At 56.8% G+C, this 22,800-nt stretch overlaps 1 protein-coding gene across 4 annotated transcripts; it reads right to left on the reverse strand.

The window, feature by feature from the left end:
• Positions 1–1,515: 1,515 nt before the first annotated feature.
• On the reverse strand, positions 1,516–19,793 carry MLXIPL (MLX interacting protein like). 4 transcript variants are annotated; one of them, XM_063091308.1, is made up of 17 exons: positions 19,495–19,793; positions 15,626–15,732; positions 11,425–11,507; positions 11,153–11,242; positions 10,801–10,845; positions 10,117–10,318; positions 9,887–9,967; positions 6,633–6,802; positions 4,276–4,822; positions 3,951–4,018; positions 3,724–3,874; positions 3,452–3,567; positions 3,244–3,363; positions 2,967–3,094; positions 2,765–2,888; positions 1,989–2,118; positions 1,516–1,722 (listed from the first exon to the last, which is right to left on the reverse strand). In XM_063091308.1, the coding sequence occupies exons 1-17, from the start codon at positions 19,791–19,793 to the stop codon at positions 1,604–1,606; spliced, it is 2,580 nt and encodes an 859-aa protein (XP_062947378.1). In that variant the 3' UTR covers positions 1,516–1,603. The 4 variants fall into 4 exon arrangements, with proteins under 4 accessions (XP_062947378.1, XP_062947382.1, XP_062947379.1 ...); XM_063091312.1 differs by having other exon boundaries at positions 2,967–3,037; positions 3,244–3,357; positions 19,495–19,787; XM_063091309.1 differs by having other exon boundaries at positions 3,244–3,357; positions 19,495–19,787.
• Between the last annotated feature and the right edge of the window lie 3,007 nt (positions 19,794–22,800).

Consider the following 22,800-nt stretch of genomic DNA (forward strand, 5'->3'; position numbering starts at 1 on the left):
CTGGATCAGCGTCATTAGGAATGCAGATTCTTAGACTCCATTCCAGACCTGCGACTCAGAAACTCTGGAGTTTTAAGTGGTCCAGGTAGGGCCTCGTCATGAAGAATTTTTAAAGCCCCCAAGTTATTCAGATGCACATTTAAGTTTGAGAAGCAGCTGAAGGGCTAGGAGAATACGTAAAGGGTGACATTCTATTGATGGTAGCTGTGGAGGTGGATGCTTAGGTCAGCTGGCCAGGCCTCAAGAATAGCTAGCATAGGGCAGCAGGGTGTGGGGAGGAACTGGAGATGACCGCTTCTAGCTTGCACGAGCGTCTGGATGGTGGTGTCCATCCTGAGAACGGGGAGCACAGAGAGGACTAGGTTTGAGGGGGAAGATTGTGGAAACGAGTTCTGTTTTGGCTGCATCAAGGTTAAGGGAGCCACAGATCAATGAGAAGAGAAAGTCAGGGTGGCAGGGGATATGTGGTTGTGTAGCTCTGGAGGGAGAGCAAGGTGGATACAGAGTAGGGGGTCCTCAGCAGAGAGGCTGAAGGGGGGATGGCATGGCCTGGGGCCAGCCACACAGCGAGAGGGGAAGTGGGCCAAGGAAAAGGCTCCCACAGCAGGAACTGAGAAGGTACCGTCAGGGAGGAGGAAGGAGAGCCTGCCAAGAATTCTGGGTTCCCAAGGAAAGAGGGCCCAGGAAGGCCAGTAGAGCACTGTAAAGAGGGCATCTCTCTGCTCCCACCTATTCTCAACACCACCCAGCGGGTTCCTGTGAAGTGACATCTCATCTTGTCCTACCTCCACTCAAAACCGTCCAGTGGCTTCCAGCTCAGAGTAAAAGCCGTGGCCCACAAAGCCCTCTGTAGAAGTTCTCCTCCCACTGCCAACCGGCTCTCTCTCCATCCCAGAGTGAGACATGTTGACAAACACACCACGAACCAGAAGATAGTTTTTGCTTTTATTGGTCAAGAATTCTTTACAAAATACGCACACATCCACAGACACACACATCCACACACACACGCATCCACACAAACACACAAGATGCCTGCCCTGCTTTGGCCACCCCCTGCCCTGGTCTCTCTTGGGCTCAGACCTTCCTGGCCTCACCTAGGAGAAGCCATCCTGTGGCCCAGTAAAAGATCAGTGAAAGATCAGAGAGTGGACCTCCTTTTCTGCTTCTCTGTTCAGAACAGAGGTCTGTGCCCCACCTGTGGGGGAGCAGGTGTGAGTGATGGAGAAACAGGATCATCTTCTTCCTTCCTTCAAGCTCCCTGAGTTGCCAGCTTAGGCCCCCAGTGTCAAGGCCTTGGGGTCATCTTCTGGTTGAACCTTTCCCACTCCCATTTTGCAGATTGGAAAACAGAAGTCCAAAGTAGGGAGTGTGAGTGGCTCAGGGTCACAGTGTTAGTCAGTGGTGAGCAGGGATGGGAACTGAGATCTTCTGGGACTCCAGAAGAGGTGGGAAGTATAAGAATTGGGCCCTGCTCAACTCTCAGGGAAGGGGAGAGCCAGGGCCTGGGGCAGGAAGGGAGTGCCCGGAAGCTGTCCCTGGATCCCATGCCCAGGGAAGGCAGCACTGGGACAGCTGGGTGAGCAGCAGGGTCTGGCTGGGACTATAAATGTTTGCCAAGGGCGCCTTCTGTGACTGCCCGTGTGGCTTGCTCAGGTACGCGGCCTGGGTCAGTCAGGATAGTGGTAGATGTGCTCAGCTGGCGTAGGGAGTTCAGGACAGCTGGAGAGAGAGAGAAAGAGAGACATCTCCTGGGGTCAGGGCCCTAGCCTTGGATGCTGAAGTCAAAGGGACGTTAAAGATGAAGGGGGAAAGAGAGATCCTAGTTGGCAAGTGCCAGCCCCTCCCAGAACCCTGGCCCGCAGTCATCTTGGTGGCTCGAGGACCATCCAAGGGGCATGGTGGGGAGGCCAAAACCGTGTTGAAGGCAGGCTGGAGCTGGCGTCTGTGCTGGGTGCAACCCCCTGCCCTAAGGCCTAAACACGTACTTGGCCGGAGAGCAGGCAGGGAGCAGTACTGGTCCAGCCAGGCCAGCGAGGTCTGACGGAGGCTGTGCAAGCTTGCCGTGGACACCATCCCATTGAAGGACTCGAACAAAGGCCGGATGAGGATGCTGAACTGGGCCAGGTCAAGGAGCAGGTCTGTTGTCCAGCTGGTACACCCACCACCTCACATGTAGCCTTGACACCTGACCCAAACCAGGGGAAGGAAGGGCCTGAACACTGTCTATCCTTGAAACCTGAGGACTCCTACTGCAGCCCCCCTCCCATCCTGCACAGCTAGGCAAGGCCTGCTCAGCTCTCTAGCTCTCAGCCTCCTCCTCCTGTTTCCTCCATGGCCCTTCTTCTGTGTTAGACTGTCCCCCAGCCCTGGGCTCTCTGCCCCGGCTCAGTCAAGTACTTGACCCCTGAGCCAAGTAAGGGAGTGGATTCTGTGTCTTGTCTAGGCAGCACGTCACTCAGAGTTTAGGTTCTCCCATCTGCACTTGGGGCTTCCTGAGGGCAGGGCTGTGGTTCCCCTTACCCAGGGGCTCCTCCCTTAGTTTCCCCCTCTGCTCCCAGCCCATCACTGGGCAATCCTGCTGGCCAAGATGACAATGGCCTGGAAGTGGGGGGCAGAACCAGAGCCCCATTCCCTGAGAGCAGCTCTGAGCCTGCCTGACCTGTGGAGCTGAGCCTGCAGTCTCAGGCACAGCCTGGTCTGACTGGGGCTCACCCCTCTGCTCCCTCTACGGTTCCCAGGCCACAGATCCGAGTGAGGATACTACCCAGAATTTCCAGTTGTGCAGTGTACGGGTCCGGACATAGTCATCAAACATGTCTCGCATCTGGTCAAAACGCTGGTGTGTGATGGGCACCCCTGTAGCAGGCAGCTGCTGCTGGCACAGGCTGGGGGCAGGGGGCAGGTCAGGGGGTGGGAGTCAGGCAGCATGCCCTCTGGTCTAGCACCCACTGTACCCTGCCTACTTAATGGCCGCATTAAGCTCCTCGATCTCATCCCGCAGCTGCTGGGCCTCCTCCTGCATGGCCGCCCGCTCCTGCTGCAGCATGACAATGTACTCGGCTGTCTTCTGCAGCGTGGTGGCTTTGCTCACCTGCGGATGTCACCAGTGTGGGCTCAGGCTCTGCAGGCTGCCCCACCCTGGGACCCACTGAGGCATGGAGGAGGCAGGAGTGTCTGGAGGGCCCTGGGATTTGGTTTGGGTAGGGCGTCCAGGGCTGCCATCCTGGGCTGGGGGCTCACCTTGAGGCTGGGCTGGGCGCTGAGTGTGCTCACAAGCCCGTGAAGGGTATCAAACCCCAGCTTGATATTGAAGCGCCGCTTCTGCTCCGCGGAGATGTGTGTGATGCGCCGATTCTCAGTCTTGGGGAGCAGACAGCGGGGTAAGCCTAGGAGGGAGCCTGGGCCTGGGGGCAGCAAACTGATCTTGGGGTGAGGGGATGGTGCCCACCTTGTTGTTGTCTGCACGGCCCCGACTTAGGATGGGTTGAGGGGGAGAGACGCAGACACTCAGAGCCCCTGGGCCTGGTACAGAGTTGAGCTCCCCTGACAGCCGCCGTTCACTGCCTGTGGCAGGGACAGATAAACCCACAGGCAGAGCAGTACAGGGGAGAGGGTCCCTGTTGCCCTGTCCCTCTCATCCTGGCCCTGGACATAGTCCCCCCTTCTTCTTTCTCCTCCCTCTATTCCCTAGAATCCCCAAACCCCACAACCCCTCTTTACCACTGGGTGCTGGAGGCGAGAGCCGCTCCACTTTGGGGACAATCAGAGGCCTGGGAGGGGCCAATGTGGCTGGGCCTGGAGGTGGCCGGGGCGGTGTAGGGGCCAGTGGTGGGGGAAAGAAGGTGCAAGGGAATTCGGGGACCGTCTCCTGCTGGGTGGAGGAGTGGAGAGTTGGAATAAAGCCTCTGGGCTCCCACCCAGCCACCTCCCAGTACCCAGCATCTTACCGGAGACCCTGGGGGCCGCAGGAGGGGGCTGGACATAAGCTGTGGGTCCAGGGCTTGCTCAGGTTTGGCTGTGCACAGGCAGAACTGTGAGGGCCGCTGGGGCTGGCCCCAGCCCCACCATCTCTCCAGACCCTAGCCCTCATCTCCCAATAGCCCACACTCCTTTCAGGTGCAGGGCCCATGTCCCTAACTCCTCGCCACTCTGCCCCTCCGTGAGCCTGCCCCTTAACCTTCACCCTGTGCTCTCACGGGCCCGCACAGGAACCCCTGCTTCTGAGGTTGGTCCCCATGTCCCCCTCTGGCGACCTTGTTCCTCCTATCTCACCTGCTGTGAGCAGCTGTGTGAGACAGGGGTTGTTGCCTCCAGCAGTGGCAGCAGGGCTGGCAGTGGTAGGGGCCAAGGTGGGGGGACTGGCTTTTCGTCCCCTAGGGGATGGGATGGGGGGCTTGCTTCGGGGCCGCACGCCCTGCGGCACGGAGAAGCAAGGCCCAAATGCAGGCTCCGGATACCCTGAGGGTAGCAGCTCTATGGGATAGGGGGTGGGGACAGGGCCTGGGACAGCCTGTGGGGTGAGTGGGAAGGCTGTGGGAATGGGCAGTGGGGACACTCCTGGGGCAGGAGGGACACTAGGGAAGGGGAACCTGGGAGAGAAGAGAGGCTCTTCCTGCAGCACAGCCACAGGAGGAGCCATGGGAGGGAAAGTAGGTGGGGGGCAGGGCTCCAGGCCTGGCACCTTGGTAGGGGGAGGGTATTGGAGGAGAGGTGGGGGTGCAGGAGGTGGTGGGAGCTTGAGCTTGGGATCTTCAGGAAGGAGGAAATCAGAGCTCAGGAAGGCACTAGAGTCCAAGGGACCAGGGCAGCTGTTCCGAGCCTGGTTGGGGGACAGACAGACACTCAGAGAGCAGGCAAGAACGCTGGACCTTGTGGCCACCAGGCAGCCTCCTGCCTGCTGAGCTCTGGACTGGGCACTGGTAAGAGACAGGAGGAATGATTCCTGCCTACACACACACACACACACACACACACACACACACACACACACACACACACACACACACACACACACACACAGGACTGGGCACTGGTAAGAGACAGGAGGAATGATTCCTGCCTACACACACACACACACACACACACACACACACACACACACACACACACACACACACACACACACACACACACACACACACACACAGGACTGGGCACTGGTAAGAGACAGGAGGAATGATTCCTGCCTACACACACACACACACACACACACACACACACACACACACACACACACACACACACACACCCCAAGGAAATGATAATCTAATGAGAGGACGATGGAATACATTTATGCACAAAGTAGGCATGACAAAGAGCATCAATCTTGCCCATCCATTCATCCACCGAAAATAATTTATCCATCCATCCACTAACTCATCCACTAATCCATTAATTAACCAATCCACCCATCCATTTGACATCCATCCATCCTTCCATCCACCCATCCACTAACTCATCTACTAGTCCATCCATTCATCCATCCTCCATCCATTCACCTACCTATTTATTCTCTTACCTATGAGCTAGCTCATCTACCCATCTCTCCACCAGCCCATCTGATATTAACCCATTCACCAATGCATCCATCCATCTATTCTTATTTCCTTCATCCACCAACCTATCCATAATCTAGACATCCATCCACTATCTGTACATTCACCAGTCACTTGTCCACCCACCAGTCCATTTGTCGATCCATCAAACTATTCACTCATCTTGAATCCATCCACCAGCCCATCCAGCTAACCAACCACTCACCTACCTAAATACAAGCATACTTCATAAAGTTCATGGAAAAATTGAATTAAAAGATAGTACCAATCTTTCCATGAACTTTTTGAAGACCCATCTTATTTACCAACAGATGCGTGTACCACTGCCTCCTACAAAGCATCTGTCCACTCACCAACACGCCCACCCATCTGTACACTTGTTCATTCACACACACCCCTGCTCACTCTCTGGACAACACTTTGCTGATGCTGTTATGTGCCTGAACTGTCTAGGTACAGAGGACACAGTGGGGAGGAAAACGTGGGCCTTCCAGCAACCAGCTCACTGGTGGAGGAGAGACCCCTCAACAATCAACTACAATAGTGCCTGAAAAGTCCGATGATGGAGGCACAAGCCCTCTAGCCCAGCAGTAGGGAGGCAACATCTGAATTGGCCCTGGGGGTTCTTGAGCCAAAATGGCAGAATCACTGATTCCTGAACACATGTGCTCAGCTTTCTGTCTCCATGCTATCGTTCCTGCTGCTCCTTCCGTCTGGCTTGACCTCTACCAGTCTCTTCTGTCCAAATCTGACCTGTTCACTAATTTGTCCAGAATCCCCCCTCCTCAAGGCAGTCCTCCGCAGCATCCCAGCCCTTGGACGCGCCTTGCACCATGGTCATTGTGCCCTCAGCCTCCCCAACAGCCATTTCTTCCAGTTCTGCTTCACAGGGTCTTTCCTCCCCAGAGGGCTTGAACCCTCCTAGAGGGCAGAGAGGGGGTCTTTATTCCCCTCCAGCCTCTCAAGCACAAGACCGGGCACTCAGGAGGAGCCTGAATACTTCCTGGGCATGCTCGGGGCCCAGACCAGCTCCCAGGCGAGCTGGGCAGGGCTGTACAGGGCGGGTGAGCTCACCTGCAAGCGGTTATGTCCTGAGAGGTGGGCCATGCTCGTGGAGGCCGGGGGCACCTCTGGGCCCAGGATCCCACTGCTGAAGAGGGAGTCAGCTGTGGGGCTGAAGCTGGGGGGCTCCGGGAAGTTCGAAGGCATGGGCGTCTGTGGGGAGCGGTAGCTGGTGAAGAAATCTGTAATTCAGACACACAGGGCAGCTGCAGTTATGGCACAGGCTGTGGCTGGGGAACGGGAGGATGGCAGGCCTTGCACCCTGTCCCCAGGCTGGGCGGGTGGGGTGGCGGCTGGCGGGGGTGGGGGGGCTTCCACAGGAGATTGTGAAACTGCGAGAGTTTCTGTCTCACTCACGGGAAGCAGTGACAGAGGCTTGGGTGGGATGGGCCTGAGTGGGAGACAGCAGGGGAGTGTGTGGGGCTGAGCAGGGAACCCAGGAAGCAGCCTGCCCCCCCAAGCCCCACACTGAGACCCCCCTTCCCCATCCCCTTGTCTGCTCCCCTTACCAGCTCTGCTGGAGGCGATGGAAAAGGAGGCCGGAGAGAGCGCTGGTGAGGGCAAGGGGTGGGGTACAAGGAGAGGAGGTCTGGGGTGGGAGGAGCCCCAGAGTGGCAGGAGGTCAAGGGTGAGATAGAGGGGAGAGAGGTCAGAGGTCATTGGGTCTGGGACAAGTTGGGTTTGTTGGAAAGGCACCAGCTGGGGCTTGGAGACTAGAGCCGAACAGTGAAGTAAGGGTCTAGCGGGCTGACAGGCAGGAGCCGAGGGGTGGGCTCAGGAGTGGGAGGGGGCTGGAAAGCCTAGAGGAGCTGGGGGGCAGGCAGCCAGATTGTTTGGGGTGTGGGTTGTGTAAGTCCTGGGCTATTCTGGTTTTGGGAAGCAGCTGCCTATGGCCTGACCACATCCCGGGCCTGGGCGCCGACCGCCCGCCCGCTCCCTTCCGGGCACCTTTCTCTGACCCTGACCAGCCTGTGGTCAGCACCAGCACCCAAGGCCTCCTGGTCTAACAGACCCGACCCCACCTTGGCAGCTCCCCACAGGCCTGGGATGGGCTGCAGTCCCCCACCCTTCCCCCTAGCCCCTAGACAAGAAAGTTGGCCAGGCCTCTCCCAGGAGCCACCTCTAAGGAGACTGCGAGTGGGTCAGATAAGGTTATGCCAAACCCAGAACCTACAGGCTGGGGTCGTGTGTGCGTGCGCGTGCGTGTGCGTGTGTGTGTGTGTGTGTATCTATCTTAGGTGACTCTGTTTTGCCAGAAGACCTGGGGCCTGTGCTGGAGTAGCTAAATCTGTGGGTGTCAGCATGTGGTTTGCATGTAGCATCTGTCTCCCTGCATGTCTGTTCCAATGTGTGTGGCTCTGAGTCTGTGAACCTGCCCTGATGTGATGTGCACCAGTGCGTGGGTCTGCTCTATGCCCACATCTGTGTGTCTCCCCTCAGCCACATGGTTAGAAGGTAGCTTCTTGCTGTCCTGCTGCCTCTGTTAGCAGAGGGACTGAGTGGGACAGTGTGAGTGGTCACTGACCCTCCACCCCCACTCCAGGACCATGGGCCTCATCACTCAGCCTCCTGAGTCCTGGGTTCTAGAACCTCATTCTGGGCCTGGACCTGGAGGCTGTGGGCCCAGAGCCCTACTGCTGCCCATTCTGAGGGTGTGGGCAGGGGGCAGGGGTAGCAAGCCCATCTCCTCCCTGAGTCACCAGCCATCCCCTTACCATAAATTGCCCATGCTTGTCCCCACCCTGCCTTGACAGAAGTCGCTTCCCTGGCCTAGCCACCCACTGAGCTACTGTTCCCTCTGTCCCTAGAAGAGGACCTACTGTCCCCCCCACACACACACTGGGTTTCCAGCCCGACCTCTCCAGTGAGGAGCTCTTGGGGACAATCAGAGTGGCAGCTGGTGACACTGGTGTTCACTGCCCTCTCCGTGCATGGAGGATTTGAGAGGACCACACTAGCCACCTCCTCTGCATGACCCATGCTTGCTCCCACCCAGCAACCACCCTGGATTGAGAGAAGTTGCTTCCTAGCCCTGGTCAGTCCAGGTTTTGCCCAGAGTCTGGGTGGGGGCAGTTGGCTCCTACCTCTAGTGGGGGTCTGTGTGCCCAGACAGGGCTGCTGCCCTGCCAGGCTGGTCTGCTCCCAGGGCACTGCCACCAACACTTATGCACCCACCCAGGACCTGGGCAGGGGTGGGGGTGGGGGTGGTTCCTCATTCCTAGTCCCCGCCCCATAGGCTTCCACCACTTGACTGACAGGCCCAGGACCCTGTGGGGAAGGAGTTGGGGGTCCCTGAAATCAAGGCCCCTGGGCCTTGGGTGAAATGGGCTAAGCCCAGATGTCCACCTGGCTCCCAGCATGGCTCCAGAGGCCTCTGAGTGTACGAATATTGGGAACAGTCTGCAAGATCTACAGCTAAGTGAAGAAAGCAACGAGGGGAAGAGTGTGCTGTGAAAACAGAGAAAGACATTTGTCCATGTGTGCTTATACGGACACGAGTATTTCTGGAAGGACACTAAGGAACCAGTAACTTGGTGGCTCTGGGGTCCAGAGAGGGAGGCAAGGAAACCTACTGCTTTAAGAAAATGCTTTACAAGATATGATGCCTGGGATTTCCCTAAAGGTAATATGGGAGAGGGAATGGGTGTTGTGTGGATGCAACGAGACATGCTGAGAGTTGGTAAATTGGTGATGTCAGTGATGGTTAAGTGGGGTTTGTTGAACTACTCTCTCTCTACTTGCATGTATGTTTGAAATGTTCTTTAATGAATAGTTTAAAATGCATTATATTATGTAAATAATAAATAGAACCAAAGAAATCTCCCTTGAGAGAGTCCCAATCTCCTTTGACAAAGCATTCACTGTTTTCCTCGGAGTCTCTGGAGCCTGCAGCTTCAAAGCCCCTGGTCCCCTGGTCCCCTGGTTCCCTGGTCCCCTGGTCCCCTGGTTCCCTGGTCCCCTGGTCCCCTGGTTCCCTGGTCCCCTGGTCCCCTGGTTCCCTGGTCCCCTGGTCCCCTGGTTCCCTGGTCCCCTGGTCCCCTGGTCCCCTGGCCCAGTACTCTGTCTGGCCCTGCCATCATCTGAGGCCGCATCAGCGGCATCCCAAGGCTGGGTAAAGGGAGACCAGGAAGATCCCTCAGAAACCACCCAGACCATCATCCCTCCCAGAGGGGCCTGGGACAGGCTTGAGTTCTCATAGCTGCCCTGAGACTTTCCTCACACTGACCCTGCCCATCCACCCCACCCAGGGGAGGGGCCTGGCCCACCTGAGATCTCCATGAAGTCATCCAGGCTGGGCTGCAGAGGCGTCAGGTCTGGCTGGATCATATCAGCATTGCCCACGTAGGCTGGAGGGGGCAGTGGTGACGTCAGGCCCAGTAGGCAGGGTGGAGTGGGGGCACCCACCTCCATCCCCAGCCCTTCTTCCCTTGGCTTCCTGGATTCTCGTAGGCCTGAGCCCCTCTTCCCTGCCCTCTTCCTGGACGCAGGCCCTCACCATCCTCGGGGGGCATCTGCAGGGGCGAGGGGCTGGGCTGAGTCATGGTGAAGAGGGTGTCGGAGATGTCGGACAAGAAACAATCGAGGTCCAGGAGCTGCCGCCCGCCAGGCTCCTCCTCTGGGCCCCGCAGCAGCACAGGCACCACGCTGGAGAAGAGCTGCTGGCACCATCGCTCTGGCGGCCGCCACCCCCCTTCCGCCTGGGGAGGCGGAATGGTCAGCAGCTGCAGGAGGGTTCCCATTGCCCCGGGCCTGCCATATCACCCCTGCCTCTCTGTGCACATCCCTCCACACCTTTCCCTGAGTTGGGGCCTGGGAGGCCAGGGTCACCCTCCTGGCCTCTAACAACTCCCCCCAGGAGGTAGGCCAGGATGGCCGGCTAAAGAGCTGAGTCCCCTTCCTGTCCTCGATACTCTTTCCTGTCTGGGACCCAGTTCCTAGGTCCCTCTGTTCCCTCATCCCTCCCACATGGCCTTTCTCAGTGGCCTGGGGTCTCCCCACTACTGCACCCTTCCAAGGGGAGAGGAGCCCAGGTAGTCAGCCAGAGGATGGCAGTCACTCCCACATCCTACCCTCTCCCCAGCCACCACCCTGCCCACCCAGGGCGAGTTCTCATTCCCTGCATCCCACGTGCCTAGGGGCCAGGTGATCCCCCTCCCTACCAGACTCCTGGAGCACCCACCTGCTTAGGGGCCAGGAGATCCCCTTCCCTGCTGGACTTACGGAGCTGCAGGGACATACAGAGTTGGACACTGGATCCCTTGCCCCCTTCTCCATCCCTCCACCCCAAAACCTCCCCTACTCACAAGCTCCTTCAGGTCAATGGGACCCCCCATTTCACTTCAGGAGCTCTCCCCCGCCCCCTACCCTGGGACTTAAGGAAGATGCCAGGAGACCGTGTGGCCACACGGTGGCGCTATCAACCTGGGACTTAATAGAGGGCCCCAGGGGAGCAGGGGTGGAGGAAGCGCCTCCAGGGCTTTGACAAGAGCCGCAGGGGAAAGCTCTGGGGCCTCCCCGGGCCCAGCACTGACCCGCTTCTTGTAGTAGATGCGCCACTTGTGGTACTCGCGCATCACCACCTCGATGCGTCGCTTCCAGTAATTCCCCTCCAGGACGACGGCCTGGGGAGGGGGGCAGGGGCTCAGCGGGAAGGATCGCACCCGCACTCTACCCCCTCCCTGCCCACCCCCCACCCAATCCCCGTCTAGGCCTGCCCATCCCGCCCGACGCAGGAGCGACGCGAGGGGTGCAGGCTTGGTGGGTAGGCAGGTGGATGGACGGCCGGGATCTGAGCCTCAGCTACCTCTGGTTTCCGGTGCTCATCAGCCTCAGGCCCCTGCAGGGGAGTCACGAAGCCGCACACGGGGCTCTTCCTCCGCTCCACATCTGAGAAAAGGGGGCCAGGTCAGGGATGCACAGCTCCCTCATCCCCCACCCCAAGGGGACTGGAACTCAAATGACACCCTACGAAATCCTGCCTGGCCTTTGAGGGTCAGCTTAAGCACCTCCTCCTCCAGGAAGCCTTCCTGCCTGCTCTAGGCCTCCCAGATCTTCCTCCCCTACAGGCACTGGGAAATGGACCTCCCACACTGCCTCTGCCTCCCTTAGGAGCCTGGCAGGTGCACAGGCAATGCTCGGTGAATGGATTGTGGGGTCGCAGGACACAGGGAGTGAGCTCCCTGAGAAGGTCCGGGGTAGCCCTGGGTCCCCTGCCTCACGCTGCTTGACACTGCCCACTCTCATCCCAGAGAACCACTCCCAGGCCACTTCTGGCCACTTACCTGAGCCCTTTTCCCATCCCAACTCCCCTCCCAGGCTCCAATCCTGACCTCTCCCAAGGCTCCTTCTCTTTGACCCATAAACACATTCTAGGCTCCTTTTTTAATCTCCCAAGCCTGTCCCTTCCTTTTGCTACCCTGGTGAGCTAACCTTCTACCCCTCTACACACTTACACTTCCCCCCAAATTCTAGGACCCTCCACTAGGATGTCCCAAAATTTTCCACAAAAACTCCCCACTGACTAGGGCCGGCCCGTGGCTCACTTGGGAGAGTGTGGTGCTGATAATACCAAGGCCACAGGTTCGGATCCCTATATAGGGATGGCTGGTTGGCTCACTTGGGAGAGCGTGGTGCTGACAACACCAAGTCAAGGGTTAAGATTCCTTTTAGGAAAAAAAAAAAAAAAAAAAACTCCCCACTGACTCCCAGCATTCCCAGTCTAATCCGTGCACAAATTCTCACCTCTACAGGATCTATGACATTTCTTCCACAGTCCCCTCCCCTTCACCTTCTGTCACCCCCTCATCTCTTGTCATTTCTCACTCGGACCTAACTAACTCCAGGCTCACACTCGCTAGCCCCTTTTCCTGCTGCAGCTGGGTCAGTTCTCCTTAAAAGCGCAGTTCAGGTCTGAAGCCCTCCATGGCTCCCTGTGACCTTCAGGATAGTCCACCCTCCTTAGCTTGGCTTCCAAGCCCCTTCCTTCATGACTGGCCGCCTTCCAATCTCCTTCATGTGCCCCCCTTGAAGCCATACAGCCTGTCCTCTGGTCTTATCCTACAGGGGATGCCCTGCCCTTCCCTCCTCTGTCCACCCTTCAGGATAGCCCCTCCTCCAGGAAACCTTCCTTCCCTTGAAGACCCATGGCCCGGTCCACCTCACTGTCCATCCCGCCTCGTCATCTCACTGCAGGCTTGCCTTCCCACTGGGAGCAGGAGCGGGAGCTGCTTCTGGCACAGAGCTTGGCACACAGAAACCTTCCTGATGAACAGGACAATCACTGACCCTTCAGGGGTGTCCATGAGGGCCTATCCTGCCTCAGCCAACTTCCCCTGGGACTAATGGATACACAGAGGAGGGGGACCACCCAAACATGAAATTTATTGGGACTTTCAGCATCATTCACAAAGTTCTGTTCTAAAGGACATTCTCCAAAACGGACACTCATAGGATTGGAGAAGGGGTTTTGTTCTGGTTGCAGAGCCTGGCTTGGACAGAAAAGGAAGGGATGGGCCCTTGGGTCTATAGACTCCCAGGGGGTTAGAGCGAGCAGGGTCTCAAAGAGGTCTGTCCCTGGCTTCCCAGATGAGGAAATGAGCACCGGGAAAGATTACATTTGTCCATGGCCCCCAGAGTCAGGGCTGACTGGGCAGAGCCTGGTTCTCCCCTCCCCACCAACCCAGGGAACCTGTGCTCTGGATGGAAGGGCTGTGACAAAGTGGCTTCCTGGGGCTTGGGCAGGCTTTGTTTAACGTTGATAAGTTCATCCATTCATTCACCCGCCTAACCCTTAGCACCTATGCTGGGACAGATCCTGTGACAGGGGACACACGGATGAATCAGGGTGCTCACAGCTTAGCCAGAGAGATAAGGAAAGCAAGCAAACAAACAGTACAAGATAATGCAAGGTAGAAAGTCCTTCTCGCCAGCCCGAGGAGAGGTGCAAAGTGCCCTGGGAGCCTGGAGGAAACCAAGACAATTTTGGAGTGTGGGAGAGAGAGGGGTCGATCAGGAAAGCAAGGATCTCGGAGGCCAGGAGCCTGCGGAGGGCTGGCAGGGCCCTTCCGGGTTGAGCCTAAGGTGAGATACTCTGTGACGGGGATGAGCCAAGCAGCCCCCCAGCAGCCCTCACCACCCCCTCCCCTGAAGCCCACCTTCAAACCTTTGGTGTTTAGGGAGGAGGAGGGGTACTGACATGTGTTATATGCCTGCCATGTGTGGCTATTACCACAATAATAATAATCTATCCCAGCTGCTCACCTTCAGGGAGCCCTTTTGTGTGCCAAGCTCTGCTGATATACAGATGATCTCATGTAAAACTCACAGCAAACCTCAGATGTAGGGCCTGTTATTATTCCCATTTTACAGATGAGCAAGCCTCAGCTCCCAGAGGCTAGAGACTTTCCCAAGACTGCACAGTCAGGGCATGCTAGGGCTTGACTCAAACCCAGGTCTGTCTGACTCAGAACCTGGGGTCCTTCCAGAAACTTGTGGAGAGCTATTGCTGGAGAACAGGGTCTGTCTGGATGGGGACCCTGGGTGGCATCATGTCTCAGCTCTCAGCAGAAATTTCTTCTGCAGAGTGAAGGATTTGCATCTCATCCAGCTTTGGGGGTAAGAGAGAAGAGGAAAATTTTTGGTGGGGGAAGACACTAACTCCCCCTGAGAGTTATCTTATCAGCTTCCTAGTTTGGCCACGGCCTGTCATGCAAGTTCTCAGAAATGGCAAGAGACCCAGAGAAGACATCCCAAAAGCATGTAGCTTCCACTTCGCTGAAAACCTGAGCCACTGCCCTGCTGGGCGACTCAGGAGAGGACTGGAAGCCAGCCAGCTGCGAGCGGTGGAAAGAGCACTGGGCTGAGTTGGAGAGCCCTGGATTTCCATCTGGCCATAGCTCTGCTCCTTTCATGCTTTGTGAACTTGATCAAGTCATTTGCCTTCTGAGCCTCAGTTGCTCATCCATGAAATGGAATTAATACCTATCTCCCAGGGTTGCTAGGAAGCCTTAAATAAGATGATTTATGAAAGTGCCTGTCACGTAAATGAATAGAAACTCCCTCTCTCTGCTTGGATGGAATCCAGCAGGGCCAGTACAGAAAATACACTGTGGGGTCTCTCCTGCACTGTTCTCAGCTCAGTGCAGCCTTTGATCCTGCAGCAGGACATAACTGAGCTGGAAGGTCCCAAATCCCAAATTCTGGGCTGACTGGTCCAAATCCCCTCAGTCTGTGCTGCAGGGGAGTGTCCCCAAATGAATGAATGTGACCTCCTGAAGGGTACATCATTTATTGAACATCAACTTAGTGCTGGGCCATTTCATATCGGTTGTCCCCATGCCAACCATGAAAGGTAAGACTACTGGCCTCATTTTACAGATGAGGAAACAGGTTCAGAGAGGGTAGGCAACTTACCTGAAGTCACACAGCCAGCAAGGGGTAGAGACGGGGTAGGGAACCTGCTCTAGGTCACTTTATGTCCAGAGTCCCTTCCACTATAGCACATGGCCTCTCTGGGCCCCCTCTATCAAAATCTTTATGGTGGGCACCTGTTGGGTGTTCAGTAAGGATTTCAATGAAAGGCTGATGGATACCCATACAGGATCCTCAGTTTTCCCATTAACAAAGTGATAATGTTGGCAGAGATAGTATCTAATGCCCTTTTTACCCTGGCATTCGAGGCACCTGACTACACCAATGGGATGCAGAGTGACCCTTAAACTGTTCCCCAAATCTCAGCCTCCTTTAGTGCTTCCAAGGGGTGACCTCTGCTGTGCCCAGTTTCAGAGAGGAAAGTACCCTTTGGGACACATTTCCCAAGACCCTCTGGGCATCAGAAGCTGTTCAGTGGTCCTGGTGCTGGGGACCTGGCCTCCTCAAAAGGCTGGTAGCACTCTGCTGGTGCTGGCCCTAAGGGCCCTGGAGGTTTTCTTGGGCAGCCCCCATGTGGACCCCTCTGGCTGGGGGGAGGCCTCTCTTGGCTGGGGAGTCCCATGGTACCCACTCACACTGGATATACCAGGCCCTCCAGATGGCGTTGTTGAGTCGGATCTTGTCTCGGCAGAGCAGCTTGAGGCCTTTGAAATTCTTCCACTTGGGAGAGACCAGCTTGCCACTGTCAGAGGAGAAGGCTGAGTCAGGGGGTGTGGTGGAGAAAGGGAAAGATTGCTGGGGCTTCTGCAGGGGCTGGCTCCACACTTCCCAGGCGCTAGGCATTCATTTACGGTTGGAACTTGAGGGACCCTTTCAAATCCGACCCCTCACCCTAATCTGCCCGAACTTCCTACCCTGAGAGTTGGATCTTTAAAATACCCTCTCAGGCCCTCCCTCTCTCCGCCCCCAGCAGCTTTTGTGTTCTCTGGAGAGACCTGCTTGTTAATCTACCACCAGAACTAAAGCCAGGCTGAATGAAACCTGTTTATCAGCTCAGTTCTCAGAACAACATCCAGTGGCCTCACAGGTGTCTGTCTTGTAGGCTGGCTCGGGAGAGTTCCCAGACCCATTTCTTATTTAAGAAGAGTAGGAAATTACCTTCCTGAGGGTCAGGGACATGCTCAAGGTCACCTGGTGGGGGCTCACAGGCCCTGTGACTTTTTCTCCATCAGCCTCAAAGGCCCCCTTAGGCCCAGGTGAAGCACAGGGGATGGCTACGGTCTGCCTCGGTGGAGGGGAAACCTCTTCACTGGCAGTGGCTTTGGAGCAGCCAGTCACTCCTCACTGCCCTTTTGGTGTCTGCCTCATCCAGAATCCCAAGATGGCAATCTGGACTGAGATGGAAGGTGTCCCCTTCCCAAGGGTATGCGTAAGACAATGAGCCATCAAGGCCCAAAGGAAAGCAGCTAGGATGGGGGAATGGTAGGCAGTGGAAGATAGCATGGTAACCCTAGCAGTCCATCAAGCCCAAGTGATGGTGGGGTGCACTCTACACAAGTGAGGGGCTTGACTCTCGGGATCCTGCTAGGCACAGGCCAAGTCTGCCTCCTCCAGGAAGCTGACCCAGGACGCCAAGATGTTCAGGTTCTTAGACCCCTGCCAGCCTCTCCCTCACCATGATTACAAGCCGGGGTTGTGCAACTCTTGCTCAGATAGGAAGGCTGAAGCTCCAAGACTTAGTCTTGCAGAAAGCCGGGCCTGCTGTCTCCAGGGGCCTCGCCCTCAGCCTGGGGGTGTGGAGGGGGTGCGTGGTAGTCTGACTCCTCAGTCCCTCTCCCTGCAGCCCCTTGGGTGCATGGGTCATTGGGCCCCCTCTCCTCTCTGATCTCTGAGCTCCTATGTTTGCTTTTGGACAGCAGCGGGTGGGGGAGGTGCACAGGGTCTGCCATCCCAGGGGACAACAGGCCTCATTACCCAAATGAGTACATAGCCCAGTGCGCTGGCCCTCTGGCTACCCCCTCCCTATGGAGTTAGATAAACACCATCTGTCTAGGGAAGACATGGCAGGGGGTTGAAGGAGAGACTCTGACACCTCCTGGGCCAGCTTCTTTTGTGGCACCTGGGGGGGACTCCTGAGTTTGTTGCCCCTGCCTGTATCCCAGCAACCTCCTAGCCCATTCTGATCACCTAGTGCCCCACTCCAGTCTGCTTGCCTTCCTTTTCCACTTCCCTGCTAAAGTTGACATTTATGGCCCAGGTGGGGCTTGGGAGATGAGACAATGACAATAACCAAGCCCAGGAAGAAAGGATTTGAGGCTGTGGGGGGGGACCCCAGCCTGGAGCAAAATGCCTAGGGCCAGGGTTCAAGAGCTTCTTATGACCAATAAAAAAAATCTGAGCATCTTGGGGATGGGATGGGGAAAACCTCAGAACTCCTAGTTTGGCTCCCCCTGTGCACCCCTCCCCCTGCAACCTTGCAGGATTTCCCTTTAGAGTTTCCCTAACAGGGTCCTGCTTGCGCCCCCACATCCCTGAGACCACTCTTTCCATAGCTAGCCAGTTCTGACCATAAACAAGAGCTTTCTCAGAACCTCCAGAACCTACCTCCCTGGGGCTTCCGCCCACGGAACCACAGAACACAGCCTACTAAAAGTCCTCCCTCTGCCCACACTGCCCTGCTGAGGTGAAACCCAGCCAGGCCTCTGCAGGCTGTCCTTCCCTTGATCAGGCTGGCCAGTTCCTCCATCCCCCTTCTGCCTCTTCCCTCAAAGTTCCCTTCCCACCCAGTCACTCCCTTGGGACATTCTGCTTCTGCAATCCTCTCCTCTCCAGGGAACCCCTGTAATTTGGGGTCTTTGAGGGCTAGCACACCATCCTCTACCAAACCTAAGTTTCAAGCCTCAGTTTCTTCCTCTACCAAACAGGGAAACCCAAAGACTTCTCTGGTACTGAGCCATCCCCATCCTTGGTGCTTAGTCCCTGACCCAGGGCAGGCCAGAGAAATTTAACATTCTGGGTGTTTGGGGAGAAAACACAGCTCTCTTCACCCCAGCTGCCCCTGATGGGTTATATCAGCCTCCAGCTGGCCTCTTAGGGGGACAGTTCTTGGGGTGTGTTCTGTCCCCTACCTTGCCACCTCCCTAGAACCTTCCCTTCTGGCCACCCATGGTCTGGAGTTGGGGCTGTGGGGAGGTGAGCCAGCCCAAGTAGAGCAGTGTGTAGTATAAAGCAGGAAGCCGAAAATGAGAGTAGGTGGGAAATGGGAGACCCTGGGGGTAGCGCGAGGAGGCGGGGCGCCCGCATCCGGTGTCCCAGGACCTTAAATGCCCTGTCCCAGGCAGTCTCGTGACGTCCGAGGAGGGGGGAGGGGGGAAAGAGACGGGAATTTGAACTTTCCACATTGGTCCGGCACCCTGGACGATCAGGTTGCAACATGACCTGGGCCCGGGGCCAGAGCATGTGGGCCAAGGTTACTTTGCCTCCAGCCAATGGGGTCGCTGTGCCGCGGCCGCGCTTGGGGGTAGGCAACACGCCTCCTCAATCCCCACCCCAGCTCCGGCTCCCCTTCAGGGCGGCAGGTGCCGCCCTGTAGCCAGCGGTTCTCAGAAGGGGAGGAGGCGCCGCGGAGGAAGAGAAATATTTGCAGAGAAAAGATCAAGGCCATCCGATCCCCCTTTCCCCCCTACGGTTTTCAGTTGATAATTTATCCTGGCCCCTCCGCTCCGGGGAACTTTGCTCCAGGGCACTGGGCCAGGACCCAGGTTCGTGCCCTCCTCTGGGACGTGGGCGTGGAGCGGAAGGCGGGCGCGGCCCTTGCGCTCTGCGACACGCAAAGCAGGGGTCCCGGGCAGCGTCGGGCGCTCATCCTCGTGCGGCGACCCAAGTACGACAACCCAGGCCTCCCGGGCGCCGACCCCCGCGGCCTGCAGCAACCCCTACCGGGCACCCTCCTCCCGCCACCCCTGACCTAGCGGATCAAGAAAAGGTGTCCTGGCAATTGGGGAGAGGTGGACAGGAGACTGGGTCGGTTTCAGTCAACGCGGGCTATGAATTGGGACTACCATGGGCGCGGGGAGGATCGCAGGATGCAGAAATAGCGTGGGTCTGGGCCGGGGCTGCTGGGGAGCTAGCCCAGGGCTGCTTGGGTGGAGTGGCCCGGAGTGGAGGGTGGGGATGGGGTAGGGTCTTGGAGCGAGAGGGACGCCTGGCATTTCTTTGGGCGCAGAGGAGCTTGGACCAGGGAGAGGGGCAGATGTGGGCCTACGGGGGTCGAGGTCGGTGGTCCGCGCCCGGGGGTGGAGGTGATGGTGGTCAGGAATGGGAACCAGGAGGTGCGCAGGTCCGTCGGGGATCAGTGGGTTGGGCCGGGTCAGAGGACGCTCGGGGCTGGGGGAGGGGGTGTCCAAGGTGTGGCTGGAATCTCCGAGCAGCGGGGACCGGGTGTCCCCAGCGCGCGGTCCTGCCACGGAGAGCCGAGGCCGTCGGGCCCCGGAGCCACCCTCACCTGTAAGCCAGGCTCAAGCATTCGAAGAGGCGGGTGAGTGTAGGGTCGATACTGCGCGGCCCGAAGTCGGTGAGCCCTACAGGCCCCTCCTGGTCGCGCCGACGGGTCAGAGAGTCGCTGTGCGGGGACGACACCATGAAGTGACCGCTGTGGATGACCTGAGAGCGGAGCAGGCTGCCCGCGCTGCGCCGAGGACTCGGGTCCTCCGAGTCTGTGTCCGAATCTGAGTCCGGGCTGGGGACGACCCGCGGGACCGGCAAGCCTGCGACCAGACCTGCCCGCGTACCCGCCATCTCCATTGCCGCCGCCGCCGCCGCCTCTCCTAGGCGCTCTGCGGAGCTGCCAGAGCAGTTCGAGTGGCCAGCCCGGCCTTATTAACATAGCCACGCCCCGTCCGCTCCGATAGGCCATTCGAGTAGGCGGGGCCTCGGCACCCCCCCCCCGCGCGGGAGCAAACGGGGCGTGGTTTGTATTAGCATAATCGATACTGCAGGTGTGAGCCCGCGGGCCACGGAGCTCTGGCCATTCCGCCCCTACGTCCCCTGCCGCCCCTACTTCACCAAAAAGGGGTCTCAGTAAGGGTCGACTATCATCCCCGAGTCTGAAAGCGCCTCAGGGCGTCCAGGGGCGCCCTTCTGGGAGGCCTGAAATCACCTTCTCCCCTCACCTGACTACCAGCCCCCTGATCTCTGCTCACCTTTACCCCCTCTCAGTCCTCCACACAGCTGGAAGCCCCTGCCTCTGAGGAAGTTGTTAGTACCCTTCCTTACCATCATCCTCAACACTACACCCGCACACTGAGAGGCCCGAGAGGATTACATGAGAATCCTGCAAGACTGCAAGACCATAACAGTGGTGATAGGTGGCTGGCTGGTAGGTGGAGACTTGGTCACCCTCCCCTGGACATCCCCCAGGCAGGCCGTTTGCTCAGGAAATCCGGGTCCCCTCCTCTCACTGACCTTGAGGTCCATCCAGCTTTTGTTCCTGCACCTGAAGGCTCTTTCTCACTCACCCTGAGGACAGAAATCAAGTTGGGGCATTCACACTTGTCATCTCATTGGAAGCATTAACATTCCGCAAAAGTGGGGTTCAGAGGCACATGAGAGCACAGACATGCCCTGGTATCTCAGAGGGACAGCAACAAAGACAGGTTGAGAAGATTTCCAGATTTTCCACCCAGGGCTGTCCCTAAGTGGGGGCAGGTTGGGTTGGAGGCAAATGCTAACCTCCCTTGGCTCTGCCAGTGTGTCTTATGTGTGGTCACACGAGGGAAAGGAGAGGAAGTGCTCAGTTGTGTGTTGGATGTTAGAAAAAGTTCAGACACAGCACTTTCTTCCAGCTCAGGGTAGGATCACACAGCCTCCTGGATCACAATGGCAGTGCCCCGAGGGCCCCCAGGAACTGGCAGAGAAAGTGAAACGATTACCTGAGGCTGCTCATAGGCACGCCTTTCCACCCACCTCCCTCGGCCAGGTATCCTCTGTCCCTGCCAAACGGTCACCTCACGTTCCCAGCTGCCCCAGCTGCCATCCTCTGCTCAATTCCGCTGCCCTCTGTAGGGAGTGCATTCTCCCTACCCATCCCTGCCGAGTTCTGGGGGGCCTCCAGTGCCCACCTTTCTCCCTCCTCTGGAGGGGCTCTGCCTCACTTCAGAGAGCATCTCCAAGTGGCCCTTTTGGGATCCTTGGCACAGAGACTGACAGGGTCATTACTTACCCCTTACGTTCCAGTCTAGCTTCTCCCCTGGTCTGTGGGCCTCTCAAGCAGGACTGTGTCCTCGGGTCTCTGAACCCCCACACCGGGCACCCAGGAACCTGGGGAAAGCTTGGAGAAAGGGCATGACACTAAGAGGGGCTGGTGGGCTGATGGGGGTGGGGGTAGGAAGCAGGGCCTCCTCTCCCACCTCTCCCTTGGGGCCTCCTAGCTCCAGCAGACTGAATTGAACCTTGCTCTGCCACTAATTCTATAAATGACCCTGGGCAAATCTCTGTCTTACTGGGCACCTGTAAAATAGGGAACCTGAGTTCCATGATTTCTTAGAGCCCTGCAGCTTTAACCACCCTTGGTTCAAAGTCTCTGCTGTCAGTGTCTCTAGCTTCCAACACATGCTCCCCCCAGGGCCTCCTGTCCCCAGGAGAAAATCTCAGAGTTGTCTCCTGCAGTTCCAGAGACTTTCCCCTGGGCTGGATCTGAGTAGGAAGGGAGGGTGACAAGTGAATTCTCTCCCTCTCCCCACAGTCTCGTCTCCAGCCATCAATTGCCCCTCAGCAGGCATCTGCACCTCACCTCTGCCCTCCTTAGGGCCTGAGAACGCCTTTGGAAGCCCAAGCACTGAAAAGACAGCCCAACCTGTGTAATTCAAAACGAAACGACACTAAAGTGTACCCAACTGGGTGTAAAGACCTGGGGATCGTCCCCAGCGATCCTGCCCGACACCATGCCCTCCCTGCCTTCCAGGTGTCGTCTCAGGATTTCTCCCCCTGACTGCCCCCCTTGTCAGGAAATCTCACCCATCTTTGAAGTGCCACCTCTGACATCTTCCTCAAGTTCTCTCTGTTAACATCTCTGAGTCCCCACAACTCTTGTTCTGGTGCAACTCTGATTTCATTCTGCTTTGCGTCCGCAGTGAGCGGTGCCCATGCCTTTCTTTCCCACTAGGTGGCAAATTCCTTGAAAGCAAGAATCACATCTTATATTCCTCTCTATAGCCATTTCCCTGTCAAATGCAAATGTGCACATGGGTGTTTGTTGAGTGCATGAGTTTATGTTACATCTGTATACTAGGTGCACTCTATGTACCCATCTATCCATCCACCCACACACATACACACACACAGAGGAAAACGTATTAAGTGCATATGTATTAAGTGTCTGTGTCAGTGCCAGGTATTTACTTTTTACTATTGCAAAAGTTAAAAAAATATATAGAAAAGCAAGTATTCAGCACTTTTAATATTCATAGAGATAGAAAGTAGAATAGCAATTGCCAGGGGTTGGGGACAATGGAATGGGGACTGACTGTTAATGCATATATGGGGTTTCTTTGTGGAGTGAAAAAAAAATGTTCTGTAATTAGTGGTGATGGTTGCACAACTCTGTGAATATACTAAGAACCACTGGGAAGAAAGGGTGAATTTTACAATATGTAAATAATATATCAACAAAAAATTAGGCACTTTTATACATTACTCCAGTTACTGGTAATCCTCTTGACTCTGAGTGTATGTGGGTGTGTTAGTATCTTCATCACCATTTTACAGAAGGGGAAACTGAGGCTCTAAGTGGTGAAGTAATCCAGAGAGTTGT

The sequence above is a fragment of the Cynocephalus volans genome, chromosome 3, assembly GCF_027409185.1.
Source record: "Cynocephalus volans isolate mCynVol1 chromosome 3, mCynVol1.pri, whole genome shotgun sequence".
Classification (NCBI taxonomy): Eukaryota; Metazoa; Chordata; class Mammalia; order Dermoptera; family Cynocephalidae; genus Cynocephalus; species Cynocephalus volans.